The sequence below is a fragment of the Pelobates fuscus genome, chromosome 3 (genome assembly GCF_036172605.1).
Source record: "Pelobates fuscus isolate aPelFus1 chromosome 3, aPelFus1.pri, whole genome shotgun sequence".
Classification (NCBI taxonomy): Eukaryota; Metazoa; Chordata; class Amphibia; order Anura; family Pelobatidae; genus Pelobates; species Pelobates fuscus.
In genome coordinates this window covers 418332136-418357478 of record NC_086319.1, presented here as the reverse complement: position 1 = coordinate 418357478, position 25343 = coordinate 418332136, and the positions used below count along the sequence as shown (strand labels likewise).

The window sequence follows — 25343 nt, the reverse complement described above, 5'->3', positions numbered from 1 at the left end:
TAAAGAAAGAATTCCAAATTTAAGGCCAAAATAGCCAAACTACATATAAACAAAACAAACCCAAAACAAAGTCAGCCATTTTGGCTACCTTGGCCTAAAATGTAAATTCTCACTTTAGTGAAATTACCCCATTTGTGCCTTGAGGACTGAGCTGGAACATAGCACAGGACTGTAGAACTATGTAAAAGACTATTTGGATCAAGAGTGATGGCATTGTATCTCAGATACCTGGTGTCCAAACTAGTGATGGATTAGGCAGAGAAGAATGGCTCAGGAAAGATGCACTCCATCCACGAGTCAAACAATCACATGAAAGGAATGGCAAAGGGGATTATTCAAACTTTGCCAAAAAGGAGTAGATACTGCCATAAAAACAAAAACATTTAAACATTAGATATGTGATAAAATTTTGAAATGCCATGCGCTCCCCAATCATCGACAGGCCTTCCAATTGCAACTTCTCATCATGGATTTCTCTTCACATTATCCACATAAATGGGACAGAAATAAAAATTGTAACGCATAAACACTTTCACAAAAATCTGAAAGTTTAGGAAACTAGACGAATGCCAAGCGGAACCCTGCACTCATCCATAGTAGTTCATGTCTGTCTCAGGAGGAGCGCTACGATGTAAAACAGAACTTTAAAAGCAATGCCACCAGCTCACTACCAAAGGACATTTCTGGACAGACCAGAGGTGATGATCATTTCTTGTCCACCTGACCCCATACCAATGCAAGGACAGTGGCACAATCTTTCCATTGGTCTTACAGAAAGCTGACCTCCAGTGGACATGGTGTTAAACCAAGTCAATAAAAAAAAAAAAAAAAAACAAGTGTCATAATTTAAAAACATATGACCACCACAAATGAAAATGGTGGCTTTATCCTCGGGTATTAGTGGGACCTTTAGGGTTTGGCTGAAGTGTCTGGTTAATATTTAGGAATTTCCTAAAGCTGTATCCCCATCCTCTGCTTTCAAGCGTTTTTTGGCACGGATCTCATTCATGGCCTCCTCAATGGAGCGTGTATCCCGCTTATTGGCTACGGGAACTGTATATGGGAGAAACAAGAGAGACTTAGTTAGTGTTGGGTAGAATTGAAAAGCTTCGATTGATCCTATAAATCTACGAGATATCAGGATCTTACCGCAGCCATATGCCTTGTTAGCCTGTAACGTGTGTGCTGCATCCTTAGCAGCAATCTTTCCAATCAGGTGGCTATATTTATCTTTGTAATCTGTGGTGGGGTTAATGCTGGACGGGGCCCTCATTGCATCTTCTTCAGCCTCTTTCTGTGCCTGCTCCTGTTTAGGGGAAAAATATATTTACACAAAAATACCACATATACACAATCTGCCTGTTACTTTAATAGAGTGCCATACTACAGGAAGAGATCAAAGGGTTCTGAAAGGGTCATTAATTCTTGGTCTCTGTTCAGATTTATTGAATTGCTCTAAAGAGGGCTAAAAAGGTGTTTGCTTTTTGCTGCCCGAATCCCACACAAGGGAACAAGTGAAAATACTTTTCTGGTAAAAAAAAAAAAAAAAAGATAAATAATTGGATAAATATATCTTGTTAGAAAAAAAAAAAAAAAAAAAAAGAAGCAAGACTTGCATTTAAATAAGTCTCCCCTAATGTTGTTATGGTGCTTAGATTAACTCTAATATTGCCCAGGACTACGTTCTAACATACTGTAGTCTGCCAAATACCTTACCTTCAATCTTTTCTTCTCCTCTGCTTTGATAGGGTCCCACTCCTCACCCTTGCGATATGCATCCAGCTCTTCATCGGACGGTGCAAATTCCTGGATAGAGAGAAACAGAGTGCTGTGACCCTAAGACAAACTAGAATGAATGTTGCTACAGGAAAGGAGGAATCCTCGCTCACCTTTTTAAAAATCATAACATAGCGGCTTTCTTCATCATCTCCGAATGAGAAGGATGTTAGGCCAGCAACCTCCACCACGTCATGCCTGTAAGTGGAGGAAGAGACGATTAGAGAACGTAATCCACCAAAAGATAAGGAAGGATGGAGTGATACTCACAGAATGCTGCGCTCAATCTTGCTCATAGGATTAAACTTTCGCTTCGTCTGGGTGCTGTCCTGGATAAAATCAGAGATCTCTTTCTCCATCTGAAGGATGAGAAAAACACCAGATATGAAGTGAAGAGAAAACAACATCTGGACATTAAACAAGTTCAGAAGAAAATAGGTTTCTACTGGAACTGTAAAAAACAAAACCTGGTTTATTGAAATCACCTTGCTAGCAGTATACAGCATCGTTCATACAGTGCGTGCCCTATTCCCACAGTGCGTGCACAATTGGTTTATATTATGAACAACTCCAGGAAGTAGTTTACATAAACCAATGAGCTTCCAGGTCAGTCTAGAATCTCTCATTAAAAAAAAAAAAAAAAAAGCGCAAAGATAAAATCTTTAAGAAAAGCTTATAAAGACTGTTACAATTTCATGGAAATTCTAACGCATTTAAGAGATCTGTATTTATCCTACACTTGACAAACAGCACAGGGGGAAAGGGCTCGGTCTCACAGGATCCATAGACATCCGTGTTGTAGTTTCGTACATTTGAGAGAGTACAGCACGGACGTCTGATTCGGTCAGGTGAAGCTAAGTGGACCTCGCGGAAGAAGATCGTGGTTCCTCCGAGGGACAGGTTATGTGAATAAATTGAAATTAAACATACAGAATATAGTGGAAATATTAAGATTTGATAAAAATCCATTGGGTTTGAATGTTCATAGCCACACTTTCTAGTCTCGTATAAGCCACTTACGCGTTTTCGAAACTCCACTTTCTGCCTCTTCTCATGTTCTTGCATCTTCTTGAGCCGAGCAGCTTGCTCTGTAAAGACATGAAAAAAAACAATTAATGAACGAACTTTAAAAACAATGTTAGAACAGTAAGGGATGGCCACATCCATCGTAAGTCCAACTCCGTTCAAAGAAATAAAACATAGGCATTACATGGTCTTATGGACAGGATGGCCTTTGGCAAGTATGTGGCATTGGGCACCAGGGAATGGCTGGTAAATTGTGAGCTGAATGGCTTGTCCAAACAAATTACCTTTTTGTTAAATAAGTCTACTGTCCCACATTTGTATTTTATTGTTTTAAATATTACTGTCACCAGCATAGTTTTGGTATTTCTGCAGAATTTGTCACCTCTCTACTGCAGTATGTTTCCAACAAACAACCTGTGGTGACATCCAACGATGTGTCCTCTTACTTCAGACTACTTTGCTTTTCGTATGACTGGTTATCCTGCATTTCCTTGTGCAGCAACTACTGGTATAATTTTACACATACTGCCATTTCCACAGGCTCGCTCTTATTTATATTTCTTTGCATTGCCATCCCGCGATTTTCCCGTACACGCTAGCCCTGCTTGCAATGAAGGTTTGTTTTTGTTTAAACATTTGACTTTTTTTTTTTTTTAAATTACGTGGTCAGAGTTGACACCTCTAGAGAGGTCACAGGGCAGAAGTTAAATATACATGCCCATTTCCTATCTCTCTTACGGTGTGACATCAGGGCAAGGTCTTTGTGTGCATATTTGTAAATAATGTGTTTGTTATTATATACATTTTATTTGTATGTACTGTATGTTTTATGTTAGTTGCAGGTAATGGGCTTGTAGCTGTAGTTAGTTTGTGAGCCATTTATTTGTATGTTGGAGTATTTGTCTTTGAATAAATATTTGTTCCAGTAGTGATATTTTTTTAATAAATGGTATTAACACCGGTAGATGAGAATGAGTAAAGAAGTGGCCAGTGGACCCTGGAATCCACAGAAGTCACTAGATGTTTGGTCTTAAGTGAAACGGATGACGTCGCCCAGGCACTGCCAACTGGCTGGAAAATAGAGGAAGTCCGGACAGAGCACTACTACAGTAAAATGGTATCGCGTTCAGAAGAAAGCCTTAGTTGGGAAGTTACCAGAACATGATGTGTAGAGATTACGAAATAAAAGTAGATTTGTGATGCTTATTTTGCGGAACATAACTGCTCTTCTAATCATCCACCTCAGACGATGCCATAGACCAGGGATCCTTCGACATTCTAGATGTTTCGGACTACACCTCCCATGATGCTATGTCAGTATTGTGGCTTTAAAAGCATTATGGGAGATGTAGTCCACAACATCTGGAGTGCCAAAGGTTGCCTACTCATATCAGACCATGAAGAGTGAGACTGAGAAAGTACTTCAGCAAGGTTCTCTTGTGATGGATAGAAATTAACGTATGTAAAATGTCTATTTAATATGTGTACCTGTGCTCATTCATTACTCAAAACGGCTACTAGAGCACCCCTTCCCATCGACCAACACCCTTGTTTAACAAGATGGCATCTCCATCCAGAGCTACACCTAAGATGATGATGACGACGACACACTTTGGAGGAAGTACACCAAGATAAAACACTTACACTTAGCCAATTAAAAAGGTTTATGCTTAATATTTGCACACGATGCATTCTTTTGCCTTTTTAAGGGGCTGTGACCACCCCCAATAAACACTTTGAAGTTTTCATTTATCGGAACTTGTTGTCAGTGTGTGATTTCTTCAGCGTGCACGCATCTCATTTTAAGAATCTGGACAGGGGCAGATATTCAGGCAGACACTTGATCTGGTCCAAAACACTCTCTTACTACCGCTTTGGAAATTTTGAGGTGGTCTTCTCTCCCTATGTGTCATCATTGAAAGGTATTTGTGTTTAATGGAATCTTGCTGTAGGTGAGATCTAAGTGGATTTTGTGTGTGTATTTGGAATAGTGGGTTTGTTGCTCAAGTTCGTTTGAGTGACATTTGTTTGTGGCTACATGTCTCAATATATATTTGCTAAAGGTGGACTAGAGTGATATTATTAGCCCCAACAAATTCCGCAGCGCTATACACAAGTACACGAGCTGGACGCACAAGAACAGAGGGATTGAGAGCTCTGCACAATGAGGTATAGTGACACAAGAAGGACAAGGGAGAAAACTAGGTTGCTAGGGATTTTTTTATTTTATTTTTTTAAATATGATTTAATATGACCGTTGCCGGAGAGGAATCAGGTTGCGGGGTATGAAAGTTGTTCACAGTTTAAATTGATAAGCTTTCCTGACATTCAATTATTTTTTTGAAAGAATGGAGTGTGGTGAAAGCCACTTCGCCACTGGGGTTTGGAGGGGACTACTTGCCAGCCTTTTACCCTGTGACTATGGCCCCTGTGATAAAACTTGGTTTAAATCACTGTTTGGGCCTTTTTGGATTTTAATGGCCACAGTTCGAACTTTCCGAGTGGCACTTGAAAATCCCGAACAGTCGAACTGGCCGCCATTCAAACATATCGTGGCCATCTTGTTCGCATGGACCAAAAGCATGAATAGACTACAGGGGGACTTAGCCGCGAATGCCCTGGAACTATTTTCGGCATGAAAACCTTGTGGTTCCCAGTCTGTCCTCCAGCGGCACTTAGCCGCGATTCTATGGAACTATTTTGGGCATGTGACCATGCCTGCGCAAAACTATGACTTCCATAAAAATTCTGAACCCCTGATCTGATCGATTTCTGGATATGTTGTTCACCCAGATCAGGGCTATCAGGGGATGTAACATTTATGGATATGTTGTGTTGGGGTACTTATGGGACTTTATAATGTGTGTTTTTCTGCCTGGAGATAATTGAATGAAGTACTGTATGTAACTCCGTTATCTCACAGGCAGAGGGGAGGGATTGTATGTGTGCTTTGGGAGTGTTGTACAGTTAATTACTGTTCTTATTGGTTTATTCCCTTTGTGTCCCTGTGCTCAACAAGGTCCACCTGGGTGTCACCCTTGTTGGGAAACTTGCATAAAAGGCCAGTGTGCCTCCATTAAAATTCTATTCCTGCTTAATCCTCAACACGTAGCCTGGTCTCGTGATTGGAGGGGAACGGCTATAGTCACACTGGGGATTGCTATACTCCCCTGGGTGCTCATCACTTGCTCTTCTAAGAGCTGTTCCAGCTACGCTCTCTGGAATAGAAGAGGTCTTTCTCACATGGTCCTGGATATCAAAGGTTAGTCCAGGGTGGAAGAAAGACGGCGAGATCTCAGCTACGGTGGTTGTGGAGTCTGCGGTGCTTGTGGTGTCCGGTGCGGTACTTCTTTTCCTCAGCTAGAATGCATCTGTTGGCGGAGGTGCCCAGTTGGGGTGCCAGGTGATCCGTTACATGGAGACTGGGTGAGAGTCTAACGTAGAAAGGATGGGAGTACCACAAGAACGGTGCAGCCCTAGAGAAGTCTTGAAGGCGAACATCAGATGTGGGAGTATGAACAGAGAATAGACGTAGGTCTTCTGCAGAGCGTAGGGGCCTAGACAAGACATACTTTTGTATTAGGAAATATAGGTGGTTTGGGGCAGCATTAAAGTATAGGTGGTTTGGGGCAGCATAAAAGTACCAGAATTTTAAGTTGAGCCTTATATCTAACAGGAAGCCAATGTGGGGACTGACAGAGGGGAGGCGTTGGAGGACAGGAAGAGGAGCCTTGCCGCCGCATTCGTTATAGACTGTAAGGGGCAAGTTGGGAACACGTTGAGACCATTGAGAAGCGGATTACAGAAGTCAAAGTGAGAGGAAAGCGGCATGGACCAGCACCTTAGCCGTTTCACACGTTAAATAGGGTCGGATGCGTGCTATGTTTGAGATGGAAGCGTCAGTATTGGCGATTGATTGGACATAAGGGGTGAAGGAGAGGTTGGAGTCAAAGAACACCTAGGCAGCGAGCCTGCGAGGTAGAGTGGATGGTAGAGTCATTAACTTGGAGGGAAACAGACAAGGGAGTAGCAACACTTAAGGGTGGGAAGACCAGAAGTTCTGTTTTGGACAGGTTAAGTTTAAGGAAATTAGCAGCCATCCAGTTGGAAATAGCAGAGAGGCAATCAGAGACACAAGTCAAGAGAGGTTGTGAAAAAAAAAAAATCAGGGAGGACAGATACATTTTCATGTCATACGCAAAGAAATGATACTGCTTTTGGACAGACGGTCCTCCAGGCAGTGGCCTTCTAATTTCCCACTTTTTTGTTGCAGGGATCTTGCTATATCTTACTTGTACAGTACTGCCACTATACGAGAGGAAAAACCGTAGTTTTACTTATCGTAAATTCCTTTTTCCTTAGTATAGTGGCAGTACTGCCGTTCCCTCCTTTTTGTATGGATTAAATTAATTATACAGTCTCCAGTCGGTTCTTTTTATAACTGGTGTTCCCTTGGAGGTACAGGGTTTATATGGGCAGCAGACAGGGTCTCTTACAATATTCAAATTTGAGGGGGAGCTTCTTGTCCACAGCAGGAGTTACATCCCACTTGTACAGTACTGCCACTATACGAGAGAAGAAAAAAAAACTGTTGATCAACAGTGTCAAAAGCAGCAGAAAGGTTGAGGAGAGTTAGGATAGAGTAGTGGTGTCACATCATGCCTTGTTCTGCGGATCAGTCTGGTGATTGCTTCTGGTATCCAGTACTCTTTTTACAATTCTTGTTTAGTTTTCCATTCTATGTCTGGTTTTCTTTATGCTGGGTTTTTCTGGGTTCATTCCTGTAATCCGTCCCAGGAATTCCCAGTGTCCAGGTCTCCTTTAAATGTTTGTTTTATGTTGCCACACCCGTTTGTTTTCCATCATTCCTTTTGTTTCAGTGTCCCTGCAGGCAGCTGCTGCAGTCTTCTGCCCTTTCTTGCAGGTAAGTGCTATGTTTGTTTTCTTTGGTTGGTTTAGTTTACATAAGACAGAGTAGGACCTGCCAGATATGGGGTACATTGGTGTTATAATGTGACTAAATCCCCATGATTTTCATATATAGTACTTCGTTTTTCTCCTCTTGTTTTGCCTATCATGTCTTGTTTTAGTTTGTATTCCCAGTCCATGTACAGTCCTGTCCTGTCCCTGTTTAGTTAATGTTCCCTTATGTATTGTATACATGTTATGGGGTTAGCTTCCTATCCTTCTCTGGTTCTGGCTTCTCCTAGTTTTGTCTTGTTTTCATGTTTGGTGACTATCCTAGTCTTGCCTTGTTTCTGTACTGGATACATGCTTGCTGCAGAGGCTCCCTATTCAGCTCCTGGGAGGTCTGCTTACTTCCTAGCTTCACGTTCCTAGGATCCACAGTAGCTGTATCGGGGACCTGGTATGTGGCCGCACAAACACTGGGGGGCGTGTGGCTACCTTGCTCCAGGCCCTGATAATCCACTTCCACGCTAAAGACTCCAATCTCTTTTCAGGCACTCAGGGGTCCCGGTTTCCGTACCACCACCCGTGACAAGTGGTCACTGGACTTTGCAGTGATGAGATCATTGGATACTTTGATCACAGCTGTTTCAACTAAGTAACGAGCGCGGAATCCAGACTGAAGCGGGTCCAGCAGAGAGTTGGATTCGAGGAAGTCTGTCAATCTCGCATACACAACTCTCTCAAGGATCTTGGAGGCAAACAGCACTATTACTACAACTAATAATAATAATAATCCCCATTGTGACGGTCACCCCCAGTGAGGAGGGGTATCTACCACCTAGTCTGAATAGCGCTGTAGTGTTCTCCAGTTGATATCCCAGAAGACCAAGAATCCCAGATAGCTCAAAAAACAGGGAAAACCGGGGGGATCCGATGTGGGCGGACGTGCACGGGAGGACGTGAGCACGTCGGGAGGCGGGTCTAGGAAGAGCGTGTGAGAGGCGCCCGGCGGGAGATGAGGGAGAAGGCAGCGACCGCGGCTTACAAGTGACCACGACTCGATGGGGAAGACGGAGCAGTAAGCGGCAGCGGCAGAGACGGAGTAAGCGGAGTAAGCGGCAGAGACGGAGTAAAAACGGAGCAGTGAGCGGATAGCTCTCCATCGATAAGGGAAGTGCTTAAAATTTGTGCTTAAAATATTTATACCACGTTGGGGGATAAGACCTGACTCAGTTGGAGGGGACGAAAATACAAGGGGACAAAAATTGTTGCCTACAAATAGGAGGTCCAAGTTAAATAAGTGGAGTAAGTTAAGCCCACATATAACCGTAGTGGGAATTTTTTTTTTTTTTTTCTATTTTTTCTATCTACGTCGGCATTATAATTTACTCTACTTTTATTAAAGTTTACTTCTGGTAAAACATGGTAACAAGCAGGATATAGCAGGATATAGTAGCAACAAAACCTTGCAACAAAATCTTGGTAAAATCTTGTGCAAAATCTCTGCATATAAAAATTGTACCTAAGGAAGTTTTCGCTGCTGCTGCTAAAAGTCAAAGCGGCTTGAAAGAGGCTTGAAAGAGGCCTGAAAGAATCTGAGTGAACCTCCTCCCCCCAGACTCAGGAAAGAAATCCAATATGGCGTCTAAGAGACAAATAAAAAGCAAAGAAAAAAAAGATGACTCTCAGCCAACTAGGTTGTCAGGTTTTTTTTCCCCCAATAAAGAAAAACCGGGGCACAAAGAGAACGAAACGATATTCCATGATCAGAACACGCAAACAACAGTTGTGCTCAATACAGATCATAAGAATTATGCGAATTATGTGTCTCAAGATTTTCTGGTGAACAAACTAGACGAGCAAATGGCACAGATTGCTAGCCAGATTGTTAACAGCTCAAATACAATTAAAATGGAGATGGAGAGAATTAATACCAAATTGAGCTCGGCATTAGAAAAAATTGATAGAATGGAAGACCAAATAAATAATATGCAACGGGAGAACACTCAAACAGAAGCTTTAATACAGCAAATAAACTTAAAGATTAGAGACCTTGAAGATCGGTCGAGGAGGTGCAATGCTCGTTTCAGAAACATATCTGAATCTATAACCCAAGACCAATTACAGGATTTTTTACTCTCTTTCTTTCAAGAAGCTGGCTTACAGAAGGAAATACCTCAACCTATAATAGAACGAGCACATAGATTAAGAAAGCCTCATGAAGTTCCTGCCCATTATCCAAGAGATGTAATAGTTTGCTTCTCCTCCTATACATACAAACAACAATTGTTAAACCTGCTGAGGAACAAGGACAACTTATCGGAGAAATTTAAGGACATCATTACATTCCAAGATCTCTCAATGCAAACAAGAAAATGGAGAAGAACATTTTTTCAAGCCTTAGACCCATTGAAGCAAAGAAACGTGAAATACAAATGGGTACAATCATCCAAAATAATTGTGTGGTGGGAAGAAAAATGGATACCATTCACTTCAGCTAAAGAACTAGAAGCATGGACAAAATCATTAACCCTCTAATAACTTTATGAGAGCTGGGAGAGATGAGAGATATGGGAGTAAAAGAAGAAGGCGGTGGTTTTTTTTTTTTTGTTTTTTTTTTTTTTGTTTTTTTCTTCTTGAAATGGGTTAAGCATATTAAGGTTAAGCCCGGAGCTCAATGCTCTCTATGAGAAGGATGCGAAGGAACGAGAGAAAAGGGAAGTTCAAAGGAACTTCAAAGGAGGAGAGAAAACTTAAAGACTCTACTATGCAAGTTACACTCCACCCAAATTAGTTGGTAAAGAGGATCTATTCACCCAGACTATTGAGGAAAAGAAAGCTTTCCTATTTTAGAGAAGCAGAAGTATGGACCGACCTATTTACAAGCTATTTACAACCCATTTACAAACTTAAAAAGGGAAAAGGCACGGAAAACAACTAATGCTTTTTTTTTTTTTTTTTTCTTTTTTTTTTTTTTTTTTTTTCCTGTAAGAAGAATATGGGTCAAGATATATCTATAAGGGACACAAGATGCCCACTTGGGGACAAAATTGTTTTAGAAATGTGTGGAATAAATCACTTACTATAGAAACATAGAGATAGAGAAACAATTTACTAGAATTATATTTGTAACTGAAAAGTTTACAGAGCACGGTACAATTGAAAGTGTTTATAATTATACGTCACTATTGAATTTGCTAAGGGGAATAAGGAAAAAAAAAGCTTAAACTGAGGTATGACAACACGAGTGTTTTTTTTTTTTTTTTTTTTTTTTTTTTTGGATTTAGGTTTGAGATATACCTACTTATGATCCAGTAAGGATTTTAAGATATGAGATGCCCGTTGTGGGGCTAAAAGGGTTTTAGGAAAGTGTGGAACAATTACTTAGTATAGAAACATAGATAAAGGTGAGGGGAGAGAAATAATCTCTACAATTATATTAGTAATCTAAGAGTTTTATAGAGAACGATACAACCAAAAGCTTGCACAAGCACACGACACTACTGAATCGGTTAAGGGTAATATGGAGAAAAAGTTTAAAACGAGGAATGTTAACACGAGTGCCTTTTTTTTTTTTTTTTTTTTTGTACTTATCACAGAATATATATATAAGGGTATGGGTAGAGAATGTATCATTATAATTTATACTAGAAAACCTAGAGCCTACAGAGATCGTTATAACTGAAAGTTAGTATTATTAATACGCCACTATAAAATTGGTTAGTGTAAATTGGAAACAGTTTAAATCATAGAAGAAAGGAAAGAGAAAAGAAAGAAAAGATATATATATATTTTTTTTTTTTTTTTTTAATTTTTTTTTTTTTTTTTTTTTCCCTCTCCCTCTCCCTCCCCCAGTCGCCCCTCCTCGACTCTCACTTAGAGTCCCGCCTGATGCTTATATTAAGCATAAATCTCGGAGTAGCGATCTACTCACGAGACGGGGGCTATCCGCTAGAGACTAAGGTTAGTCCTAGGCGAGATAGGTAAAGATGTGGTACCAGAAAAGGTTCCCGATTAATGTAGTGTTGTTTGTTATGAACATGTGTTATCTGAAGGGTCTTAAAGGCAAGAGGCTAGAAAATAAAGAGAGAGAAGGTAAATATGGTTAAGTTTTTGTCTATAAATGCTCAGGGCCTAAATACTATGCATAAAAGATCTATGATACGCAACCAAATGATAAAAGAAAAGATTGATATCTGCTTAGTCCAGGAGACACATTGGAGACAAAATGAGAAACCCACATGGGGAGGTAATAAGTTTCCAATTATCCTACATGCATCCATGAAAGATAAAAAGAAAAGAGGTGTAGCAATGATAATTTCGGACAGGGTTAAGTGGGAGAAACTCTATCAGGATTTAGACACGGAAGGTAGATTTATGATTTTGGTGGCGAAGATAAATGACGTGAAATTCACCATAATTAATCTATATCTTCCGAATGTAGCTCCAGTTTCCCAATTAAAGAAAATATTAAACAAAGCGGATTTGGTTAAAACAGGGATATATATAGTGGCGGGCGACTTTAATTGCATACTGGATCCACAAAAAGATAAAAAATTGCTGAAAGGGAGCTCACTGAATAAAGCAGTAATTAAAAACGCTAGTTCTTTGACCAACATTAAAAACAATTATGATTTATTTGACGTCTGGCGCCTCCAAAATCCGGATGTAAGAGATTATACTCATCTATCGAGAGTATATTACACATACTCAAGAATTGACATGATTTGGGGAAATATGAATCTAGTAGATAACTTGACTAGGATAGACATTGTAGAAAACGTCTGGTCGGACCATAGTATGTATATATTTGAACTAAAAGACAATTTGACAGCTAGAAGTAACTCAACTTGGAAACTAAATAATTATTTGCTATATAACAAACATAGCAAGTCCAAGCTGGAGAATCTGATAAAATGCTTTTTTGAGGAGAATGACCCTTTGGATACCTCAAACCTCAACACTTGGTGTTGTTTCAAAGCAGTGGTAAGAGGCTACCTTATAAAGCTAAATCATGAAGCTAAAGGTAAAGAAAAAAGACTAGGAGACCTGCATATTGAACTCTATAAGCTTACAACTGATAATAAAAATGAGCCTACTATGGAGAGAGGTAGAAGAATAGCAGAAGTTCAAAAAAATATTTTACAATGTTTGAATATTAAGATAGCAAATAATATAAAGAAATTAAAACTTAGATTCTACTGTAGAGGAAATAAAACAGACAAGATGTTAACTAATAAGCTGAGGAAACAACAGGCTAAGGCGCGCATATCCAAGATTGTATATAACTCAAATACCTATATAAATCCAAAAGAGATTGGAGACTGTTTTAGAGATTACTACGGGTCATTATACAATCTTCCCGTAGAAACCTCTGTAATAAAGATTAAGGAATATTTAACCAGTACAAAGCTAAAAAAAATAGATCAAATTCAGAAGGATAGTTTGAACAAAGAGATTACAGAGGACGAGGTTATTAGGGCTATATCTAAAACCCAGAAGCTAAAAACACCAGGCCCAGATGGGTTTTCTAATTTGTTTTTTCATACTTATAAATCTATTTTGAGTTCACATCTAGCACTAGCGTTTAATGATGCAGTGAAAATAGGTAGCTTCCTGGAAGAGATGACAAGAGCAAACATGCTTCCCATCCTGAAACAAGGAAAAGATCCAGCTGTAGTATCTAGCTACCGTCCCATCTCTCTAATCAATTCAGATGTAAAAATATTCTCATCCATCCTGGCAGACCGCCTTAAAGGTATTATTAAAACTCTTATCAATAATGACCAAATAGGTTTCATACCAGATAGATGGGTGGGATCCAATTCAAGAAGAATTATAAGTATTATAGACAACGCTAACAAGAAACATATTCCTCTTATGACCCTAGCAGTCGACGCAGAAAAAGCCTTCGATAGGCTAAACTGGAAGTTTTTAGAACTAACCCTAGAAGCCTATGGAATAGATGGCTGGATGATAAGAGGAATTATGGCCCTATATAAAAACCCTTCTACTAGGATAGTAGGCCCTAATGTATGTTCAGATTGGGTATCAGTTAATAATGGAGTCAGACAAGGGTGCCCGCTCTCACCTCTATTATACATCCTCTCAATAGAACCCTTAGCGGAAAATATTAGAAACAATGTAGATATAAAGGGATACAAAATAGGAGAAAAAGAACTAAAAATTAGTCTTTATGCGGATGACATCCTTCTGACAATCACTGACCCAGTTAGATCTTTGAAACATCTGATGGGAGAAGTTAGACGGTATAGCCAACTAGCAAATTATAAACTTAACAATGAAAAAACAGTCGTGATGAGCATTGAATTAGATAAAAAGTCAAGAGAGGAAATTAGTAATCTCTACGCATTTACATGGGCACCTCAGAAGTTTGACTGCTTAGGAATAACCATTACGAAAAATATAGAGAGAATGATGGAAGAAAATTTCTTAAGCTTGCTAAAAAGTACAAACTTACTACTCAAAGACTGGAGAAGTGCGCAGATTACCTGGTGGGGTCGTATTAATGTCATCAACTCCTATATTATCCCTAAGTGGAACTATTTATTTCAAATGATTCCACTCAGGGTTCCAGATAGTTGGTTGACATTATTGCAGAATAATCTAGAGAACTTTATTAATAAAGGTAAGAAAAATAGAATAAACAGGAAAATCCCATCACTAAAAACCAAGGACGGTGGATTAAATTTTCCCAATATAAGAGTTATATACTGGGCAAACGTGATTACACATATGTACAGGTCCCAGACGGTGACGGCTAGGAAAGAAAGTTGGTTTTGTATGGAAATGGAAGATTTAGGTCTAAAAAGTTCAGAGGGCATATTATGGAATACAAAACCTTTAGGTAAAATGGAGATCGATATCAAAAATAATATTATATGGGCTCAAATGGTGCCAGTCTGGGAGGAAATCAAAATGAAAATGTCTCTAAAACATGCGATTTTGGATACAGCAAATCTGAGAACAATAGAAGCCAATATGAGGGACATCTCTCTAGATAGCTGGCGAACCCAGGGAATATATAAAGTCTCGCAGATATTAGGTGCAGCTAACATATTGCCTTTTGATATTATTGTACAGAAATTCCATCTGTCCCAGCGAGAAGTATTTACGTACCTGAGACTTAAATATTTCCTGCAGAAACACCTTAGCAAAGATCTTGGAAAAGCGTATATGATGATAAAAAACATTTTCTCAAACCAGAATGTACCAAAAGTCCTAGCTAAAGCAATAGTAGCTATAAGAAACATGAATGAAGTGGTTAGCTTCCCTCAGAAAACTAAATGGGAGAGTGATCTGAAATGTCCGTTAGATCAGGATGAGTGGTGTAAAGCCATAAATATTACTCGTCGACAGGTCCAATGCTTAAATCTATTAGAATCTTATTATAAGGTCATCTATAGATGGTATCTAGTCCCCAGTAAGCTGTCCCAGATGTACCCAGGGGTATCTTCTAAATGTTGGAGATGCGATAAAGAAGTAGGCTCATTTATCCATATCTGGTGGAGTTGTTCAAAAATCCAGAGCTCTATAAAGAGAATGCTAAGATTCATAAAAGAGATAACCGGAATAGAGTTAGAAATGAAACCTGAGATAGTCTTGCTACACATGCACTGGCCAAAGATGGTCTATAGTATCAGATGCTTTGTTATTCACTGCTTTATTGCATTCAAAATTGTCTTAGCACGGAATTGGAAATCAAACCAAACGATCAATTGGGATACGATTAAGGACCAAATCCGTCTTCAGACAATGATGGAGAGAGATCTGAGCATCCCATATTTGAATGCCCCCAAAAGGAGAGACCTATGGCAAGGGTGGCTCAACAAAACTGAAAATCGGCCATAAAGCATATTAGGATTTACCTGAGCTCAGAAAGAATTAGAGCTATGAGTTAATGATATATCCCCTCTCAATGCCTGACCCGGCAGATAACACTGTATTGTGTTTGTATTTTGTATTTTGTATTATGTAAATGTGTTAAATGTGCTAATTATGTTAAAACAGTATTGGACTTATGTAGTCATAGTGTTAAATGTATGTGTGTAAGAAATTAAATAAAAGAATTTATACTTAAAAAAAAAAAAAAAAAGAATCCCAGATAGCTGTAGAGCTCTTATAAGAGCTAGTGGTTATAAAAGTATAGCGGTTCCCTACAGTCACGAGACGAGGCTGCGTGTTGAGGGTTAAGTGAACTCATTTAATGGTAGCCACACTGGCCTTTTATGCAAGTCCCCATGCAAGGGGTACACCCACATGGACCTTGTTGGGGACTGTGACACAGTCTTACAAAACAATAATGACAAAATTACAATGTAAGGCACTCCCACACATTGCATACAATGCCTCCCCTCTGCCTGGGAGACAGTTGAGTCAATTATTGTATCAACTCACTTATCTCCAGGCAAAAAATAACATTTATAGACATTCTGAAAATACCCCAAAACCACACGGGAACCCCATAAAAAGTATATTCCCGAGCTGGGTGAGCAACATATCTAAAAATCACCCAGATCGGTTCAAGGGTTCATATTGAAGTCTTATTTCTGACCGCCCGCACACGAGGCTCGTGCCCAGAGTAGTTCCATAAAATCAGACTGTGCAGCCGGTCTCTTTCGTGGGTTTCAAATATAACAAAATTCTCGAATAGTTATTCGTGAGAAAGCTAGCCGTGTGCCCCTTATTCGGGAGTTTGTTTTTACCAAACGCTGCCTCTTTCCAATGATTTGGAACGAAACTAGGTATTAAAAGTAATAATAACAAGAAGTCAGTATCCCTAGGTATTACTAATAATGATAATAGTATCCCTAGGTCTTCATCATCAGGCATCACTACTAATAATACTAAAAACAACAACAGTCAGTATCCCCAGGTATTACCACTAACAAGTCAGTATCCCCCGGTATTACCACTAACAAGTCAGTATCCCCAGGTATTACCACTAATAACAGTCAGTATCCCCAGGTATTACCACTAATAACAGTCAGTATCCCCAGGTATTACCACTAATAACAGTCAGTATCCCCAGGTATTACCACTAATAACAGTCAGTATCCCCAGGTATTACCACTAATAACAGTCAGTATCCCCAGGTATTACCACTAATAACAGTCAGTATCCCCAGGTATTACCACTAATAACAGTCAGTATCCCCAGGTATTACCACTAATAACAGTCAGTATCCCCAGGTATTACCACTAATAACAGTCAGTATCCCCAGGTATTACCACTAATAACAGTCAGTATCCCCAGGTATTACTAATAATAACAGTCAGTATCCCCAGGTATTACTAATAATAACAGTCAGTATCCCCAGGTATTACCAATAATAACAGTCAGTATCCCCAGGTATTACCAATAATAACAGTCAGTATCCCTAGGTATCACCAATAATAACAGTCAGTATCCCTAGGTATCACTACTAATAACAGTCAGTATCCCCAGGTATCACTACTAATAACAGTCAGTATCCCCAGGTATTACCACTAATAACAGTCAGTATCCCCAGGTATTACCACTAATAACAGTCAGTATCCCCAGGTATTACCACTAATAACAGTCAGTATCCCCAGGTATTACCACTAATAACAGTCAGTATCCCCAGGTATTACCACTAATAACAGTCAGTATCCCCAGGTATTACCACTAATAACAGTCAGTATCCCCAGGTATTACCACTAATAACAGTCAGTATCCCCAGGTATTACCACTAATAACAGTCAGTATCCCCAGGTATTACCACTAATAACAGTCAGTGTAGCGGATTGGTACCGGGCTGTCCCACGACATGTATGAGAATAAGTGTATTTGGTCATATGGCTGGTTTAATGTGTATGTACATGCATAGAAAGCATGGTATCCGGGTATAATGACAGTTAAATGTATGTAAAGAATTGTATTCCTCTAGTTGTTCGGTAGAATCATTCAAATAAAACAAGGGAATGAAACTACCGAACAACCAGACCACCCAGGAATGAGTGTGCCTCCAATTACCGTTTGCAACAATGTTGCAAACAGGTAATTGGCAATCAGTGCAGTGTGGTCTTTGTCCTCTGGGTGGCCGCCATTCGGGAAACAAACACGTGGCGGCGGCCATCTTAAACTACCGAACAGCGGTGTTTTGCCGTCGAGTGTCTGGAACTAAAATCGGACACTTGACTAGGCAAACACCGCTGAGACCTCCATACTTCCAGAAATTCGTATGGAAACTACCGAATGACCCGCCGTTCGGTAGAAAGAGCCCCATAAACAAGGGAATTCATTCAAACCCTCTCCAGGCTCTATAACACAGGCAATTCGCCTGTTTTCATTCCCTTGTTTGTGACCGACCGCAGGGCCAAAATGCATGGAACTGTTTTCGGATACTTTACCCATGCGGTCGGTCAAATCTTTGGAACCCCATATCTCACGAACCATTCATCCGAATGGGCTAATTTTTAAGTATGTTGTCCCCCAGAATAGAGCTATCTGGGGATGTTGGATTTGTGGATGTACCCCAAGTATTTAGGGTACATCCAAAACTCGGGGAAAACTGTGTACACAATAAGGGGATTATGATGCTAGAGGAGGGGAGGAGATCTGTGGGAGGTTACTACTTAGAGATTGGATAATGTCTTAAGTGTTAGAACCTCCTCCCTTGCATGGGAGCGGGCTTTATAAGGAACTGTGGAATAAAGCTTGTCAGTCTACTCCTGAAACTGTGTGTCGTCCAGTTATTGGGATTGCGATGGGGATACTGCTGTATTACTTTACCTGCTGGAAACCTTGCCTATGGACTTAACATCACCTTGTTCCTGAGCCTCACTGGAATCTCTAGTGGAGAATAGCTGTGCAAGATCGGCTCTCCGCTACATTGGTTGGCAGCGCTGGGATCCAAACTCACAGAGGAACAAGCGTAAATGGAGTACGGATGGAGATTGATTTTTCTGCGCTAAAACGCTCCACGCTAAAGGACCTCCTAGAGGCAAGGGGTATACAAGCCAGCAATAAGAAGAAAGCAGTACTTGTTACAGAACTCATGGCAGAGTACAGAATGGAGGGCGATTCAGTTCCGGCACAGAGGGAGCCGGGAGGAACACCACAAGGATCGGAATTCCAGAGGCAGGTTCAGTTCAGGCTATCCTTTTATGGGGAAAACCCCCCAACAGAAATTGTTACCAGGACAATGGCCGAGGTACAAGAATTCATCCTAAGGACACAGGCACCAGAACAAAGCTCTGCAATTAATGTGCCACAGGAAGGTAAGCCTAAAATACCATACCAGGCTTTTAAAACATATGTGGAGGCAGAGGAAGATATAGACGCTTTCCTGCAAGACTTTGAAAGACTGTGTGCACTGCATAAAATTAACGCAGAGGACTGGGTACCTATTTTGGCCGGAAGGTTAACCGGGAGGGCAGCAGAGGCATATCGGACTGTACCTAATGACGAAATAAGGAATTACAGTAAAGTGAAAGAAATTATACTCGCCAGGTATGCTATAACACCCGAGGCATACCGGCGGAGGTTCCGGGATCTAAAGAAAACAGAGAAGGACTCGCACGCAGAGTGGGCATGCCGATTACAGGGGGCAGCGCTCGGGTGGGTGCAAGCTAGCAAGGCACGTTCTATGGAGGATGTAATACAAATGTTGCTGATGGAGCAGTTCTATGAGGGAGTAACCAATGAGGTCCAGGAATGGGTAAGGGACAGAAACCCTACTTCCCTTACCGAGGCGGCTAGGAAAGCGGATGACTACCTGGATGCACGCAGGTCACAAAAACCTGCAGCTCCAAAAGCAACCTTTAAAACATTCGGGGGAAACAACTACACCCCAGCTCCACCGAGACCGCTACCACCACCTCCACCACCCGCTGCACAGCCCCGGTTCCGACAACCCACCGCTGGCCCCTGTCATCACTGCCAGAAGTGGGGACATTATAAAAGGGAATGCCCACAGCTACGGGACCGTTCCACCTGGATTCGTCCAGGCCCACCTCCACCCAGGGCGGCCGCAGCCCACCACTACCAGGACCTAGTCACCACCCCATATGGTTCCGCAGTCCCCATTACTACTGTGGAACAATGGGAGGTACTGCACGAGGCAGATCCGGTCCAGGCCAATGTGGATAATCTACGGCACCATCGACAGACGGTATATCTGAATGGTACAGCAGTCCGGGGATTACGAGATTCGGGAGCCACCATCACTTTGGTACAGAGCCACCTGATTTCAGATCAGGCAAAACTGAACAAAACTGTTGCCGTCCGGGTAGCTGGGGGAGCAGTGTACCGGCTACCTACAGCAAGGGTACATTTACATTGGGGAGCGGGGGCAGGGGAAGTGGAGGTGGGGTTGATGCCACATTTACCGGCGGAGGTTTTATTGGGGAACGATCTGGGGAGGCTCACTTCTGCTTTTGAGCCCCAGTCACCCACCACAGGAGAGGTCAACCCTGTAGTCACCCGACAACAGGCCCGCACCCAGGACCACAACACACTGCCGGAGGTCCAGGTAAGCAACCCTACCCCCCCTCTAGAATGTGTCCCCTGGGCTCCACCTAATGAATTTGTAGCTGAAGTCGCAACAGACCCCACGCTTCAGGTGTATAGGGACAAGGTTGGCACGGGTTCCCCCGGGGCGGAGGGAGAGAAGTTTATCTGGGATAAACAACTTTTATACAGGGAAACAACCAAACAGATTACGGGGTTAGACCCGATAGCGAGGAGACAATTAGTGGTACCACAGCGGTACCGGGCTGAATTACTCCGGATAGCGCATGATATTCCGCTATCCGGACATCTAGGGGTTAGTCGCACCAGGTACAGACTAACCCAGAGTTTCTTCTGGCCAGGGATTAGCCAGGAAGTACGCAGATATTGCACGACTTGCGATACCTGCCAGAGAGTGGGAAACAGGGGGGATCGCAGGAAGGCTAAACTTCACCCCTTACCCATAATAGAGGAACCTTTTAGCCGAATAGCGGTGGATCTGATAGGCCCCCTCAATAAAGTTAGCCCGTCAGGAAAACGGTATATTTTAACGGTCGTAGATTATGCCACCAGGTATCCAGAAGCAGTGGCTCTGACCAACATCCACGCTGAGACGGTCGCGGATGCCCTCATGCGGATATTCTCCCGGATGGGATTACCCAGGGAGATTATCTCGGATCAGGGTACCCAGTTTACCGCAGAATTCACCCAACACCTCTGGAGGATCTGTGGCATTAAGCCTATTATCAGCGCCCCTTACCACCCCCAGACGAACGGGCTCTGCGAACGATTCAATAGTACCTTGAAGCAGATGCTCCGAACCTTCGCAGAGACCCACAAGGACTGGGAACGATTCCTGCGGCACCTCCTATTTGCATACCGGGAGGTGCCGCAGGAATCCACAGGGTTCTCCCCGTTTGAATTATTGTTTGGAAGGAGGGTCCGAGGCCCATTGGATCTTATTAGAGAGCATTGGGAGGGAGACCGGAGCACAGATGGCACTCCCATCCTACCATATGTGTTGGCCTTTCGGGACCGCCTAGAAGCGTTGACCAAGACGGTACGGGAAAACCTTCAGGAGGCCCAGACCCGCCAGCGTACATGGTATGATCGGGGAGCCAGGGACCGTAGCTTTCAGGTCGGGCAGAAGGTACTAATTTTAAAACCTGTCCGACATGATAAGTTACAGGCCGCCTGGCAGGGCCCATATAAGGTGGTGGAGCAAAGATGCGATACCACCTATATTATCGGCCCCTGCACAGGGACTGGGGGGCGACGCATGCTCCATGTGAACATGCTGAAGCCCTACCACGAGCGTACTGAGGAGGTAACCGCCATCTGTGCCCCTAACACGGAAGAGTTCGACAGCTTACCCCTCCCTGATTTGCTGAGGGATGTGCAGCTGTCCGGAGATTTAGGGGAGGTTACGCTGGGAGATCGGCTGAGCCCACAGGAGCGGATCGAGGTACAGCAACTATTGGAAGAGAAACGCGACACGTTCTCTAATGTACCTGGATACACGCCTCTGGCAACTCACCGGGTCGAGACCCCAGGGCAACTACCCATGCGCCAGACGCCATACCGCATTCCAGAAGCGGTACGGGCCAACATGCGTAAGGAGATCGACGAAATGCTCCAACTGGGGGTGATTGAACCCTCAGACAGTCCTTGGGCATCTCCTGTAGTCCTCGTACCAAAGCGAGACGGTACGACCCGCTTCTGCGTGGACTATAGGAGATTGAACGAGAAGACTGTATCTGACGCCTATCCGATGCCCCGGATAGACGAGTTACTGGACAGAATGGCCAGGGGCCAATACCTCACCACTATTGACTTGTGTAAAGGGTATTGGCAAATCCCCCTGGCCCCAGACGCCATCCCGAAGTCGGCCTTTGTCACCCCATTTGGCTTGTACCAGTTTAAGGTCATGCCATTTGGGATGAAAAACGCCCCAGCCACCTTCCAAAGGATGGTGGATCGACTCCTAGATGGATTCCAGGACTATACATGTGCCTACCTGGACGATATTGCTATTTTTAGCAATACGTGGCAGGAACACTTAGCTCACATCGGAGCTGTACTAGATAGGATAAGGGAAGCAGGTCTGACCTTGAAGCCGGCCAAGTGTAGTATCGGCATGGCTGAGGTACAATACCTGGGACATAGAGTAGGGTGCGGTAAACAAAAACCCGAACCCGCCAAAGTAGAGGCTGTAGCCCAGTGGCCCACCCCTAGGACTAAGACCCAGGTTTTAGCGTTTCTAGGGACAGCAGGGTATTACCGGAAGTTTGTTCCCAATTATAGCGCCCTGGCCAAACCCCTCACTGACCTGACCCGTAAGAACCTTCCCCGCCAAGTAAACTGGACCCCGGAGTGTGAGCAGGCATTCCAACAATTGAAAAATGCACTGATAAATGCCCCTGTCTTGGCAGCTCCCAATCCAACTAAACGTTTTCTTGTTCACACAGACGCTTCTATGTTTGGATTGGGGGCAGTACTGAGTCAAGTCGGGGCCGATGGCGGGGAACATCCAGTGGCTTACATCAGTCGCAAACTGTTACCTCGAGAAGTAAGCTACGCCGCCATCGAAAAGGAATGCCTGGCTGTGGTGTGGGCCCTAAAGAAGCTACAACCCTATTTATATGGACAGCCCTTTTCCTTGCTCACGGATCACAACCCGTTAGTCTGGCTGAACCGGGTGGCTGGAGACAACGCCAGGCTGCTGCGCTGGAGTTTGGCGCTACAGCCTTTTGACTTTAATATCCAGTACCGGCCGGGTAAGCAGAATGGAAATGCTGACGGGTTGTCAAGACAAACTGACTTAGAGAAATGATCCGTGAGCCCCCGGACATCCCCAAGCCGATCCGTGTTGGATCAGACTGTGTATGCCGGCTTGTGGGCAAGGGGGAGCAGTGTAGCGGATTGGTACCGGGCTGTCCCACGACATGTATGAGAATAAGTGTATTTGGTCATATGGCTGGTTTAATGTGTATGTACATGCATAGAAAGCATGGTATCCGGGTATAATGACAGTTAAATGTATGTAAAGAATTGTATTCCTCTAGTTGTTCGGTAGAATCATTCAAATAAAACAAGGGAATGAAACTACCGAACAACCAGACCACCCAGGAATGAGTGTGCCTCCAATTACCGTTTGCAACAATGTTGCAAACAGGTAATTGGCAATCAGTGCAGTGTGGTCTTTGTCCTCTGGGTGGCCGCCATTCGGGAAACAAACACGTGGCGGCGGCCATCTTAAACTACCGAACAGCGGTGTTTTGCCGTCGAGTGTCTGGAACTAAAATCGGACACTTGACTAGGCAAACACCGCTGAGACCTCCATACTTCCAGAAATTCGTATGGAAACTACCGAATGACCCGCCGTTCGGTAGAAAGAGCCCCATAAACAAGGGAATTCATTCAAACCCTCTCCAGGCTCTATAACACAGGCAATTCGCCTGTTTTCATTCCCTTGTTTGTGACCGACCGCAGGGCCAAAATGCATGGAACTGTTTTCGGATACTTTACCCATGCGGTCGGTCAAATCTTTGGAACCCCATATCTCACGAACCATTCATCCGAATGGGCTAATTTTTAAGTATGTTGTCCCCCAGAATAGAGCTATCTGGGGATGTTGGATTTGTGGATGTACCCCAAGTATTTAGGGTACATCCAAAACTCGGGGAAAACTGTGTACACAATAAGGGGATTATGATGCTAGAGGAGGGGAGGAGATCTGTGGGAGGTTACTACTTAGAGATTGGATAATGTCTTAAGTGTTAGAACCTCCTCCCTTGCATGGGAGCGGGCTTTATAAGGAACTGTGGAATAAAGCTTGTCAGTCTACTCCTGAAACTGTGTGTCGTCCAGTTATTGGGATTGCGATGGGGATACTGCTGTATTACTTTACCTGCTGGAAACCTTGCCTATGGACTTAACATCACCTTGTTCCTGAGCCTCACTGGAATCTCTAGTGGAGAATAGCTGTGCAAGATCGGCTCTCCGCTACAGTCAGTATCCCCAGGTATTACCACTAATAACAGTCAGTATCCCCAGGTATTACCACTAATAACAGTCAGTATCCCCAGGTATTACCAATAATAACAGTCAGTATCCCCAGGTATTACTAATAATAACAGTCAGTATCCCCAGGTATTACTAATAATAACAGTCAGTATCCCCAGGTATTACTAATAATAACAGTCAGTATCCCCAGGTATCACTAATAATAACAGTCAGTATCCCCAGGTATCACTAATAATAACAGTCAGTATCCCCAGGTATCACTAATAATAACAGTCAGTATCCCCAGGTATCACTACTAATAACAGTCAGTATCCCCAGGTATTACTACTAATAACAGTCAGTATCCCCAGGTATTACTAATAATAACAGTCAGTATCCCCAGGTATTACTTATAATAACAGTCAGTATCCCCAGGTATCACTAATAATAACAGTCAGTATCCCTAGGTATCACTATGGCAGCCATGTTGCCCCTCGCCCTTCACTATTATACTAGGAGAGCTCTGAGGTGCACAGTAAGCGGTCTATATAATATCGTTGACGGACATGAAAAACAACCAATCACAGCACAGTTCACGTGTTTCCTCCAACATGCATGAAGGACAGTAAGATAGACAGCCAATCACATGCTCCTACGTCAATGCGTCAGAAACGTAACCAGTGTCATCAGCCAATCAGAGCTTAATAAGACTCAGCGCTGTAGGTGGAGAACGTAGCCAGGACATGGAACGTGTGGAAGAATGGGCCAATCAGAGGGGAGCGTTGAGGAGTCGCGGCCGCTGATTGGTTGGCTGCCCAGCGCCGATTGCCGTGTCTCGGATGGGCAGTGAATATACCGGCGGTGATTCCCGCGCCCTTCTCTGTCCCCGCCGCCCCTCCACGGCCCCTCCCCCGCCGCACTCACCGCGGGCCTTGCGCCGGGACTCCTGGTCTCCGACCTGCGGCGGCCGCTCCATGGAGCTGAGTATCGAGCCCAGCAGGTCCGCCATCTTGGAATCAGCCAGCGGGGACGCGCGGGGGACTCGGGCACGCGCGGCTCTTAAAGGGGAAACCGGTGGGCCCGCCTCTCTTAAAGCGGCAACGCCTTCAACACGGCCATTCACTAAACTG

The 25343-nt window shown here is 43.0% G+C and overlaps 1 protein-coding gene across 1 annotated transcript in view; it reads right to left on the bottom strand.

Moving 5' to 3' along the window:
• SPAG7 (sperm associated antigen 7) overlaps positions 1-25253 on the bottom strand; it is a 25676-nt gene extending 423 nt beyond the window's left edge. The window contains exons 1-7 of the mRNA XM_063446077.1: positions 25138-25253; positions 2797-2864; positions 2047-2135; positions 1890-1974; positions 1717-1806; positions 1150-1306; positions 1-1053 (exon numbers count right to left, since the gene is read on the bottom strand). The exon at positions 1-1053 is cut by the window's left edge and continues 423 nt beyond it. Coding sequence (XP_063302147.1) covers positions 941-1053; positions 1150-1306; positions 1717-1806; positions 1890-1974; positions 2047-2135; positions 2797-2864; positions 25138-25222 — 687 coding nt within the window. The 5' untranslated portion in view covers positions 25223-25253 and the 3' untranslated portion in view covers positions 1-940. The remainder of the gene's footprint in view (positions 1054-1149; positions 1307-1716; positions 1807-1889; positions 1975-2046; positions 2136-2796; positions 2865-25137) is intronic.
• Between the last annotated feature and the right edge of the window lie 90 nt (positions 25254-25343).